We start from the raw sequence: 11922 nt of genomic DNA on the forward strand, positions 1-11922 counted from the left end.
AGAGGAGAGGGAGCCCTACTGTTCCTCTTGCCTCATCTGCAGCTTCTAGGCTGCAATCCTGTCACTCAACAGAGGTGTTTTGAACAGGTTTTTTCACAACATAAAATACAACATTTGCAATGATTTCAACTTCAAAGTCTGTTGTTACCAGCAGCACTCCAAATACTGTATGGGATGACTGTAGATTGGGCATGTTTAAGCCTGCTCATTGGTTTCTCCATCTGAGTGTTTCACTTCTGCACTAGATGCTACCAGAGTGCCTGCCTATCTGGGTTTTTAGATATCAGTAGTCATCTCAGAGAGAATACCTTTCTATTTTGCCTCAGGGCAGCAGCCTTGCATGTCCTAGGATCTTGTTTCTTTTATTGACATACAACTAAAATTGCAGCCAGCAGCTGTGAGAATTAACTTTTGGGCTTTATTCTATGCCCATTTCTATAAAACCAGGAGGAGCAGTTGCAGAAGTAATGGTGCAAGCCTTAAGGAGCAAAAGAAGTCAAACCAGACAAAAACCAGCTGTGTGCCTCAGGTGAATGAGAAATTCCACCATTGTGTGTTTGAACAAGTAAATCTGTTGTGCTCATTCCAACTCAGTTATGTGTCTTCTTTCTTTTTTTTTTTTAACCCTAAAAATAGAAATGTTCACAGCAGGCATAAAAAATTAAAAAAAAAAAAAAGTTCCTTGAGACTGTAGGAAGTTCATGGATGCAATGATCTGCATAGTCCTGAGTCCATTACATAGGTGATTGTATCTGACAGGGAAAAATCTTATCAAGTACAGGAGATCTGAATGATACAGGGTTTGCAGGTTGAACATAAACACCATGAGCAGGCAAAGGCTTGCATTAGAGCAGAGTGAGTCCTTTGCTCTCCTTTTACCCTAGCCACAGGTAAAAGGAGAGTAAGGCTGGGCACCAGGACAGGGTTTACAGTCATGAGATGCATGTGGGACCAGGTACACACTTCTGCTGACCCAGTCTGTTCCAGGGGACTGCAGCTTGGATGAATTCACATTCCATGGGGGCAAGGCAGGAAGACAATACTTCAGTCTTGTGGCTCTAAGTACAAGATACCCACCTGGGAGGGGTTACACAAGGGCAAGCAAGATGCCATTAATATCAAAGTACAAATCGGATCTTTTCAGTCAAGTCTCCCCACTCCCTCCCTTGCAACACAAGCAATCTTTTTAATGGTTTCTTGTACAATCCTGATGTGCAAATCTGCTGACGGGTGTAACGGGACAAACACCCTCTTTCTGGTCATGACAAACCTTAATTTTGAGTTGTGTGCAGCTGCCAGAGCACAGAGAGGAAGGACTCCTTTTGCCTGGGTTATTATGCACTCAGCACAGCAATCTTATTGCACTAGTTGGGTCATCTAGGGGACTACCTATTTTCATTCAAAAAAAGACACCCATGGAGTGTGAGTCATACTCTAAATATTGATGACACTGTGGGAGTCAGACACCTTGCTGACATGAAGACATCATCATTGTAAATGTCTGAAATTTGGCAAACTGAGTCCATCTATCACCTATTTAACATTGTCCTCAGATTAGGGTCCCTACCTCACAGAGTACTCCTGGGCATCTGCTGGGTGACTGAGGAACTTTTTTGTCATATACACCAAGAATAAAAATTTCTTTACTGACCATTGTCATGAAATTACATTATAATTTTCTTTGTCTCTCTCATTTGCATGCCCCCCCAATATGCACACACCCCAGACCATGTGTACACACAGAGAAAAGGAGTGTATGTCAGACCAAGGGCTAAGTTTAATGTTCATTGCATACAGTGTTGTTGTGGAAATAGGAATGGAAAATTTCAATGAGGCACCACAGACTGCAGTCTTTCTCACTTGTCAAATGCAAGTCTAATCACAAATAACCTGGAACACTTTTCAACTTGTTGAGAATACTTATGGGTGTGGTTGTAGTATATTGAATGTGTGTGCTAGGGAGACTTAGTAAGTTTTTTAAGCTGCAAGTTTGCCAGGACAGATTCATCTTAATTCACCTCAAATTTCATTAATGACATTTATTACAGTCAAGAAAGTATATGAATATGCTTCAAGAAAATGCATCAGCAAACACACCACTGATGCTAAATGTCTCAGTTATAAATACTGAAGTCTAAAACCTTTGCAGTGTCTTCATTGTCTGCATTACACACATCATAGTGTATTACAGTGTTTGGGTGCATCTTTCCTTCTCAACTCCATAGATAATAAATAAATAAATGAAAGGTGGAGTAAAGGCAACCGATGTGGAGCCTGCTGCAGACTGCCTCTGTGCATGATCTGTCCCCACCCCTTCCGTTCGGGATGACTCTTGAGTGAAGCCTCTCCTCCTCGCTTCCCAATCCCAAAATCTGCAGAAGAGTTGAAGAGCACCTGAAAACTGGATGGGCAACACCAGGAGCAAAACTGTCAGCAAGAACTGGCTTTCTTCTTCTTCTGTTTAGAGAAATCTAGCTGGTGTCTCACTGAGCAGAAGAAGTGAGCTGGGCTGAAACAGGATCCTGCACTCCAGGTATGTGAGGGCAAACTGGTCCATGCAGACTGAGTTGACAGCAGAAAAGGATAACTACTTTTACCTGTGCTGAAAGGGAAAATCTGAAATTGTTAAGGAAGTAGATGTAGCTCTTTGAAAAGGCATGAAACAATCAGCAAAACCTACTCCTTTAAAGAGAGACTATTATTTTGCTTTCAGTAAAAAATGCACAAAGACAAGTATCAAGGGGCAGATAAGATGAAGATAAAGGCTGTCAACTTTGGGAAAGTCTAAATTTCATTTTGAGTCTTTGCTACAAACTATGGTACAGCAATAGTGCTGAGGACACTGATAATTTATGTTCATCAAGTATCAAGTTCTCATTAAAGGACCATAATATTTTTTTCACTGTTATGGTAATGAATTTTCATTCTTTTCATTGTTTGGTCCACTGAGCTCTTAGCATTGAAATGAAATGCTGCTGTAGCTTAAAATGTTATCACTCGACCCGGGAAAAGGGCAGAGATGTCACATCTTGGCATCAGTAGTTCAAGGTCCTGCCAAAGAGCACAGCACTTTAAGATCACGTGCTCATACTCACTTTCTGAGAAGTGGAGATTGTCCTTAGCAGGATCTTTGCCTCTGTTTAACCTGATTGCGTTTTAAAATATTTTTAACCTCACTTTTCAAGTAGAGATTTGTTTTTTCCTGATAAAAACTAAGACTCAGCAGAATATAACTATGTGATTTGCTGCTGCCAGAAATGCAGTAGTTCGGGTCTGTCCTACCACCTTTTGTGGAGCCCACCTTTGTGTTGTGTAAATAACTCTTGTCAGTTTTTAAGTTACTTGTGTGAAAGCTGAATGATATCAAGACACCCAAAGAAGGGCAGAACTACTGGATAGAAGTAGAAGGTCTAAGAAGCCTTTCTCTCAAGGAGCAGTAGGATATCAGAAGACTCATCAATATCTGCGGTTTTCCCCATGAGCAGCATAACTTTTGCCCCTGTTCCCAGCAGGCGCTGCACCCCCTCTGTGCTGCAGCGCAGTGATGCGGAGCGGGGCATAAAGCTGAGATGCTGCCAGCTTGGAACTGTGCCATGGGGAAAGCAGGAAAAGGAAAAGTGTAGTGGATGAAATTGGTGGGAAGAGGGAATGAGGTGAGACTGGAAAAGTAGGAAATATCCTGGCGTGCTGCTTTGCCACACCACATTGCGTGGGACAAAGCAGGCGGGAGTAAATAAATCTCCTGACTGAACAGGATCCCATCAAACTTCTAAGCAGTTCAGGTGTGGCTGACTATTTACTAACGTTCTCTGCTGCCTGGTGCCTGGAAAGGAGCCAGCTGGCCCGGCCTCAGTCAGCACAGGCCAAAGAAATGGTTTCTGGGAAGCAACCAATGGATAGGGAGTAGGCTGGTTCACAATTATTGCAGAGTTTAGTGACTCCTGTGCAACACTTCCTTGAAGGGGACACAGGTTGTGCCCTTCTCAACAAAATACCACAGTGGAGTAAGACTGTGGCTGCCATCTCAGAAGGCAGCAGTGTTAGCTATCTTTGGGAGTGTCTGTGGCTTCTCCAGACAGCCTCCTGTGCTTCAACCAGCTCATTCAGCTTAGGTTATAAAAAAGAGAGGTAGGAAGCACTTTTGTATGAACAGACCTCCCTCAAGCATTTTCAGGCATTTCAAGCATTATGGGGGGGCTTAAACTAGGAGATAATCTCCCATGTGTGACACACCTTCCCTTTCATATGATGCCAAAGCAATGGAGGTCTTAATCCTGAAGATTAGGCTACTTTGTGCTTCCTAGAACCAAGCCTGACAGATGTTGAGAAAGGTGCAATGAAAATTACACATGTAATCAATTCTCATTTATCAGGACAGAGGATTACTGGTGATGAGAGATCATCCATCTTGTGGATTTATCTGAATGAGCTTGATTAGAGCAGTGTAGCCATGTCTGCCCACTTCCTGTATGTCTACACCACTATTAGCCAGGGTTATGGTTGTAATCAATCATATTTGCTCAAACTCCGTGCTGGCCCTGCCAGATCTGGTGACAGCAGCCCCAGGCTTGGGAGAGGAGTGTCTCTGCACTGTGCACTGAGGAGCATTTAATAAGTTTAAATGCATATAAAATTCGGGTATAAAGCAGTCTAAATGCATATCAAATATGGATCCTTTAATTGTGCCAGAGTGAATAATGCAAACTGGGAAGTGTTGTGCAGGGCATAAGCAAGTGGTGAGTCTCTGTGGCACCAACTGTCTGTTCTTCAGTCTGTCCATACCATGGTTCCAAATGTGTCTGCATTGCCCAGGCAAAATTACCCATCACTCTGTGAAATGCAGCCCTCTGCTGCACTAGTCAATGGAGGGCTGAGGAAGGCATGTATTTTAGGGGAATTTGCTGCTCTTCCATGAAGATTAGATAGTTGTATGAAGTCCATGTTACAACACAAACTAAAATAACAGGTTGATGTAGAAATGATGGAGACAGGCATAGTGTATGTGCCTGTGTACTGCACGCCCAAGGACAGTTTCAAAGTCAGCACAAAGTCAGTATATGGCTAGGAAGTGCTACTATTATCACTGCCCCTGCAGACTTAATTGGATTCCTTGTATAGATGCATTGTAACACCACTTTTAATTACAGGATCACAATCTACTTTTTGCGCAGAGTCCATTCCAAGCTCCTGACACAGAGAGTCAGAACAACTTTTCACTTTAATCTGTCTAGCACATCTAACTGGCTCATTGTCTCTAATTGTTACTTTTGCAGGAAGGACAAAACCATATACTCTCAAATATTCTGAATGAGGCTTGCACATAAGCTTGTTTTCTTGCAATCCCTCTCAAGGGCATAGGGGCACATGGCATTGGAATCTAGTTTACAAATCCATCCTGCAGCTCTTCATTAACTGTGCCCAGTCCTCCTGCCCTCAGAAGAGCTGTGATGGCACTACAGATGAGCTACCAGCACCAAGAGAAGCACTGAACGCCACACTTCAATGCAGCAGTTGAGTGCTGTTGTCTTTGCAAATAAAGGAGCCAGCACAGGATTCCCCATGAAGACACGGGTGATGGCCCCATACCTCAGGAGACAGTGACACGGGAAGCCATAGTGCTTCACACCTGTGCTCACAGAGCCACATGGCAGCAAAACAAATGTGACATGAGTGTCAAGATCTACATGTCCAGGTTGTTTGTAGTTTGACAACTTTGATTTTGGTATTTCTCTTCATTCTCAGCTTAATAACATAATAGATGAAGAGGCATTCTTCACTGGAACGTTGCTTTTGCTTTTTTCTACTTTCTCTCTTCATACAAGGACATCAATGTTATTTACAGAAGTTATCAAACTACTTTCGGAAGACAATATTTGCCTGTTTGTCCTAAATGATTTTTAACAAATTATTTTTACATTCTTGCTATATTCTTCTTGTTTTTTAGGTTTTCAAATGGCTGATCCTTTTCTATATAATACTGGAGAAAGGTCTCACTATGGGTGCCTTGGCCATGAAGTACAAATTGACTACCTTAAGGCATATGTTTGTAGACCATCTTTTTCCACGGACAAAGCTGTGATTGTGGTCCATGATGTATTTGGATGGCAGTTCCCAGACATTAGATACATAGTCGATTTGATAGCAGGTCATGGATATATGTAAGCAAATTTCTTTCTTATCTTCCCCTTAAATGCACTGATAGACCACCAAGCCCAAAGTGAGGCATAGCATTTGATGTTTCCAACAGACTACCATACCACTTCAGTCTGAGCAAATAAAAAAGAAAATGGACAAAAATATTTGCATGGAGCCACCAAAGATGCTAAAACTGACTCAGGAAAATGGCTAGCTGAGCACAAAGGCACAAAGAGTCTTGAAGTGCCGGTGTTTGTGCTTATGAAGCAACATGGGTGGTCCAAAGAGAAACAGTGGTATCTATTTTAATATGTATAAACTTTTCAGAACCAAACCTTTTGAATATTTGCTTTGCCTTGTAACAGCAAAGAGGTATATATGTGTAATATAGAATCAGGAGGTTTGTTTAATCCCTTTATTTTTGTATTAAGTGTGTCTAAGGAAATAATAAGGAAACAATTTGTGTCTTTGTTGTCCATACAAAGACATATACTTTTAGCTAGCTGATTACCAGAATAGGACGAGTAAAACATGATTCAGACAGTGAACATGTAGATGTGTACTCTCAACTAGAAGATATTAAGAGACATTTAGACAGTTTTAATGAAAATTGACTGAATTCCATATCTCACACAGAACCATCTGCCCAGACTTCTTCAAGGGGACAAAACCCTGGACATCTACTGATCACTGGGCTGACTTTCCTGACTGGTTGAAAAATCATGATCCTATGAAAGTAGACAAGTAAGATACATATTTGTACTTGAACTTTAGGAAGCATCTAGCAGACAAGGAGAATGTATATGAAATGTTAGAAATGGCACCTCACAGCAGGGCAAGCTAGCTGCACAACCACAGTTTCTTGTTCTGGGTGATTCTTCTGTGGTTCTGGGCACAGTCTTGTCTGAGATTTGAATAGGATCATCTGCTCTGCCCATCACTCTGCTTATTGTCCCCATCTTGTGTTCCTGAGCCCTTTTCTGACTATGTTACACTGGCCATGCAGGCTCACAGTGTTTCACAGGCTACAAAATACCCAGCACTCTCACCCACAAGTGCTGATTCTGCAGTCAGTTCCTCAAGATAAAGAGGAAAATTCTTCTACAACTGTAGATGCTATCTGCCAGTTGTCACATGCCCATCTTGCTCTCTGCCTTGCAGATTATGATAGATACTGAGCAGCACTACCTAAAAATTTGCTAGACTGACCAAAAACCTAAGAAACATCTGATAAATTCTACTGTTTTTTTCAGTGTGAAATAGAGGGATCATTATCTGTATAACCTAACAGTGCCTGTAACAAGGCTTCCCTGAATCATGGGAGGCATTGATGTTTCTTCAGCATCCCTCACCACAGCTCAAAACTTCAGATGATAGTGAGGCGATGATGACACCCTATTACTCAGCTACCATCCTGCAAGCCACAAGTATTCTTCTGACCCTGTCCAGATATTCAGCAGCCACAGTCTATCTTCAATCACTCTCAGCAAAGATTTTGACCATATAATTCCAGAAGCTGTGACCAAATTTTTTAAGACACAAATTACTAACAATTGTAAAAAATCCCCCCCAAACAAGAGCAGATATGTGGGCACTGTCTGAAAAAACTGAGATCTCAGGACGTGCCTTTGCTGTCTTAACTGAGGAATCACTTGTAGGTGAACATTCCAGTTCAGATCCATTGCTCTTTCGGAGAACATGGAATCCAACATATCCATGGCTTTCTTAGTTTCCTTTCAAACAAACCAAACCTGAGAGAGCATGGCCACAGGCCCAGGACACAATGTCCTCCTCATGTCACTGCCATACTGGGTTTTGTTTGGTCAGCCTAACCAAACCTGAATGACCATACAACTCTACCTAATGTTCGAAAATGCAATTAATAGTTTATGAACTCTGCATTTAAACTTAATTTAAAACTCTGTAGGCAATGAAGAAGATAAAATTATTGAGACCTCAGAAGTCAGCAATTTAAGAAAAATTTACTTGCTCTCACCTACAATAATAAAAATATTTTTCATGTTTTTTTTCATTGCACCTCATGCAAAAGTTTTTTTTTAAACATTGATGTTACTGAGAATGTAATTTGAGTAAACGCTATTTTAGCATAACATTCTTGCATGTAGGCTTGGTAAGATATTTTAGTATTAACTCATGTAACAGGAATGACAGGAAAAATCTTTATCTAAATAGGTGAACTCTGTAGAGATAGTACAGTGAAGCTTATATATTCCTACAGTCCATAATGCAAGATGTTGTTCTACTTGCAGATATGTCTTGTCTTTAGTTGTCCTGTCCTAGACAAAGTGATTCAAATAAAAATTTACTAATTTTGAAAACAAAGGAGCAGGTGACAATTCAGGTAAGTATTTAAGTGCCTACACCTGTACTTCCCTAAACTAGGACCAGAGATGTTAACTCCCATTTAATAATAGAATCCACTGCTCTAGCCTGAAATGTGCTTTTTAAAGTAATCTCTGTTTTAAGCCATTGAGGGTGCAGCCACAGAAAAAATACCATGTATGTCTTTTAACTTACTTCTTAAATTGTCAAGTATTGGCTCTGCAATAGATTCCTTAGTTTACTTTTCTTTATATGTCTTAGGGAAGCTGATGTTGTCTTGAAGTATCTAAAGGAACAATGCGGTGCAAAGAAGATTGGTATCGTTGGGTTTTCCTGGGGTGGAATGGCAGTACATCACTTGATGCTGAAAAATCCTCAATTAGCCGCTGGGGTGTCCCTCTATGGTAGTGTAGAACACATGAAAACTTACTTGGGTTCACATGACTATGCATTGTTTGTAATTCTGCTCATTGCTTAGTAACAATTTCTATAAATACTCAACTCAAAGGTGAGTTGCAGATTTTAATTATGGTTATTTCAGCCATAAGCTATATTGATACAAAAATATTAAGGATACTGTAAGCAAAAAAAAAAATATTATTCCTTGTTTTAGGAGAGCAGGGAAATATGCTTTCCAAATGCTTATTCTCCATAGCCAGTGTCCTCATCTAAGTAATGTACCTAATGAGTAAACTTAAATAGAAATGTTTTCTTTTATTTGCCATTTATCTCTCAGTAATGCTAACCTCACTAATGGACTGTTTCTCAAAACATTACAGGAATAGTTAGAGACTCTGAAGAAAGATACCGTTTACTAAATCCCACGTTTTTCATTTTTGGTGAGAAAGACCACACGATTTCTTTAGATCAGGTAAGCTGTTGATCTGGAAAGACTTCTTTTCCCATAGCTCATTTATCCTACACAGAAATCCTTGTTACAAAGGGTTGTTAGTTATTGTTTAAATCCTTGTTAGTTATTTCACATTCAAATAATAGACAGGTTGGACGGTTCTGTTTATATGTCAACTTTCCCTCTATCTTGTTTAGGTTATTCAAAGCTTCATTTTGAGGTAAGAAATACAGTAAAGAACAGTCATCAGTCTCTGAGTGGCTAGATAAGCAGAGTGTGAAACTGGGCACGGATATCCAACTTGGTATGAGCCAAGCATCTCAAAAACTTGTATACTACTGTTATGGGTGAGAAATCAGGTAGCTAAACCACTGAATTTGGACACTGAATGGGGGAAAAAAGTATTTTCAGCTTAGTAACTGAACTTTCTGATTAATTAGTCTCATGACTAACTGCTTTTACTACAGGAAGAAAAAATGAGCTGTATCAAAAGAGTGGGCATGAAATTTAGCTGAGACAACAACTCATAGATTCAAATGTTTTGGCTCCTGGCTGCCATCTATGCTCTGATAAAACCCCTACTCTAAGCATATGTGAGAGGCTGGATAAATATATGGGTAGGAAACTGGTGCCCTCTTCTGTGCATAAATTCTTTTTCTTCAGTGACATGGATAACATACCACCTCTAGCACAGCTTGTTTTTCAGGTAGGGTCTGACTGGAGAACTGGCAGTGTGCTCTGTTGAATGCAGAAGTCATTCAACATTTACTTCTAACTGCATTAGTCGGCATATTTATGTGTACCTCATATGTGTCTCCTCTGCAGAGGAAAACAAATCCTTCACCCCCTGTCCTCATTTTATGGCAAACGTGTCTTTCTCCCAGGGGCACACTTTTGGCAAATGCATTTTTTCTGTCATGTATTACACATTGAAACCACTCCCTTTTCTGCTGAAGCTTTCTTTCTGTGCAGACTGTATCAGTAAAAAATCCTGCATGAAACAAAAACAACCCTCAAATATGTAGTTTTCTGTATTGAAAAAAAGGGCTTCATAAAAAAACCCAAACCAAAATGACAAAAAAACCATGAAATAAATTACAATACTCTCTCTAATCTTCACAATGGATGGAAGTAAGCTTTTGGGGCAAAATAAGTGTTCATTCTTCTATTTTCTGACTTATACTGGAAATAAGCACAAACTGTGCCAGCAAATCTATATGGGTACATGAACACATTGTTAGTACTTTGTATGCATGCTAATCACCAAAATGTTATGCAATAGCAAAATTCGATGTTCAGTTAACAAAAGAAAAAAAAACCCTCCATGTTTTCCTAAAGTCTGTTACTAAGCCTATCAAAATGTTTTGGACTGATGGACACTAAGGTTTGTGGTCCATGCTCTCTCAGCATCAGAACTTCAAGTGCAGGTTACAAGCCTGAGTCTGAACAGACACCTGTTCCTTTATGGCAATGAGATTTACCAAACCATCCTTGCTACAAGTGTTGAGGTTCTTAGACTCACCCATACTTAAAAAAAAAGTATCAGTCTTACACCCAAAGAGGCATTTTCTCTATGAGAAACTGCAAATTTGGCAGACTTAAAAAAACCCCACAATGTAATGGAAAAATGCTTTTTATTTTACAGATCTTCTTATTGGAGGACAAGCTGAAACAGTATTGTAAAGTTCCATACAAAATTAAAGTTTATCCTGGGCAAGTTCATGGGTTTGCACAACTGAAGCCAGAAGATATGAAACCTGATGATAAACCTTATATTGAAGAAGCTAGAAGGGATATGATTGATTGGATCAAAATGTTCGTTTGACAATAGCAGAAAGAAATGCTAGGCTTCAAGATCAGTGATTGATTTAATTTGAGAGAAGAAAACAGTCAAGGGAAAATTATCTCATTTTGAAAGTTGACATAAACTAAAATAGGAACGCTTTAATTTATATCTTTAAATTATTTTTGACAATATTTACAGAAGATTGTGAAATAAAAAACTAAAGGATGATTAGGCATTAAAAAGCCTTTTGAAGTTTTCTTGCTTTTTATTTGCTTCATTATTTTACATTATGACCTTGATACGCATGATAGTGCTTATCCATTTTTCTTTGCTAGCAAGCATGACTTCATCATGACTTTACTGGAGTAATTTGAGGCTTTATTTTGGTGTGATGATTGGTGGTCACAGGTGTTCACATGGAAGTGCCCTGGGTTTGCAGACATTTTTTTTGCAGACATTACAGACATTTTCTTTCATTACTTACAAAGTATTTTTCTCAGCTGTAGTGGGCAGAATTCCTCATGCATGAAACAAACATTTGGCTATACTATGGAGTTAGGAAGAAATGATGTTGTTAAGTGACACCCTCCAGGTATTCCCTTGGCAATATTCAGAAGGGTATTTCTGGTATTCCTTCATCAACATCAAGGAAAAACGTAAACAGTCTCTCCTGTGGAAGTAACCCAGACATGAACACTGCAGAAACAGTGGGTTTTATGTCATGGTGAAATTGTGGTGATCGGGCGCAGGGCTCATGCAATCCTGATTATATTTTTTTGCTTCACATTATATCCTTGTTCCTCTCTTA

At 39.8% G+C, this 11922-nt stretch overlaps 1 protein-coding gene across 1 annotated transcript; it reads left to right on the forward strand.

Annotated features, from left to right (window-relative positions):
* Positions 1-2409: 2409 nt before the first annotated feature.
* On the forward strand, positions 2410-11358 carry LOC134430028 (carboxymethylenebutenolidase homolog). Its single transcript, XM_063177478.1, has 6 exons — positions 2410-2533; positions 5945-6158; positions 6772-6879; positions 8740-8882; positions 9258-9349; positions 10974-11358. The coding sequence occupies exons 2-6, from the start codon at positions 5953-5955 to the stop codon at positions 11151-11153; spliced, it is 729 nt and encodes a 242-aa protein (XP_063033548.1). The 5' UTR covers positions 2410-2533; positions 5945-5952; the 3' UTR covers positions 11154-11358.
* The last annotated feature ends 564 nt before the right edge of the window (positions 11359-11922 follow it).

The sequence above is a fragment of the Melospiza melodia genome, chromosome 1, assembly GCF_035770615.1.
Source record: "Melospiza melodia melodia isolate bMelMel2 chromosome 1, bMelMel2.pri, whole genome shotgun sequence".
In the NCBI taxonomy this organism is placed as follows: Eukaryota; Metazoa; Chordata; class Aves; order Passeriformes; family Passerellidae; genus Melospiza; species Melospiza melodia.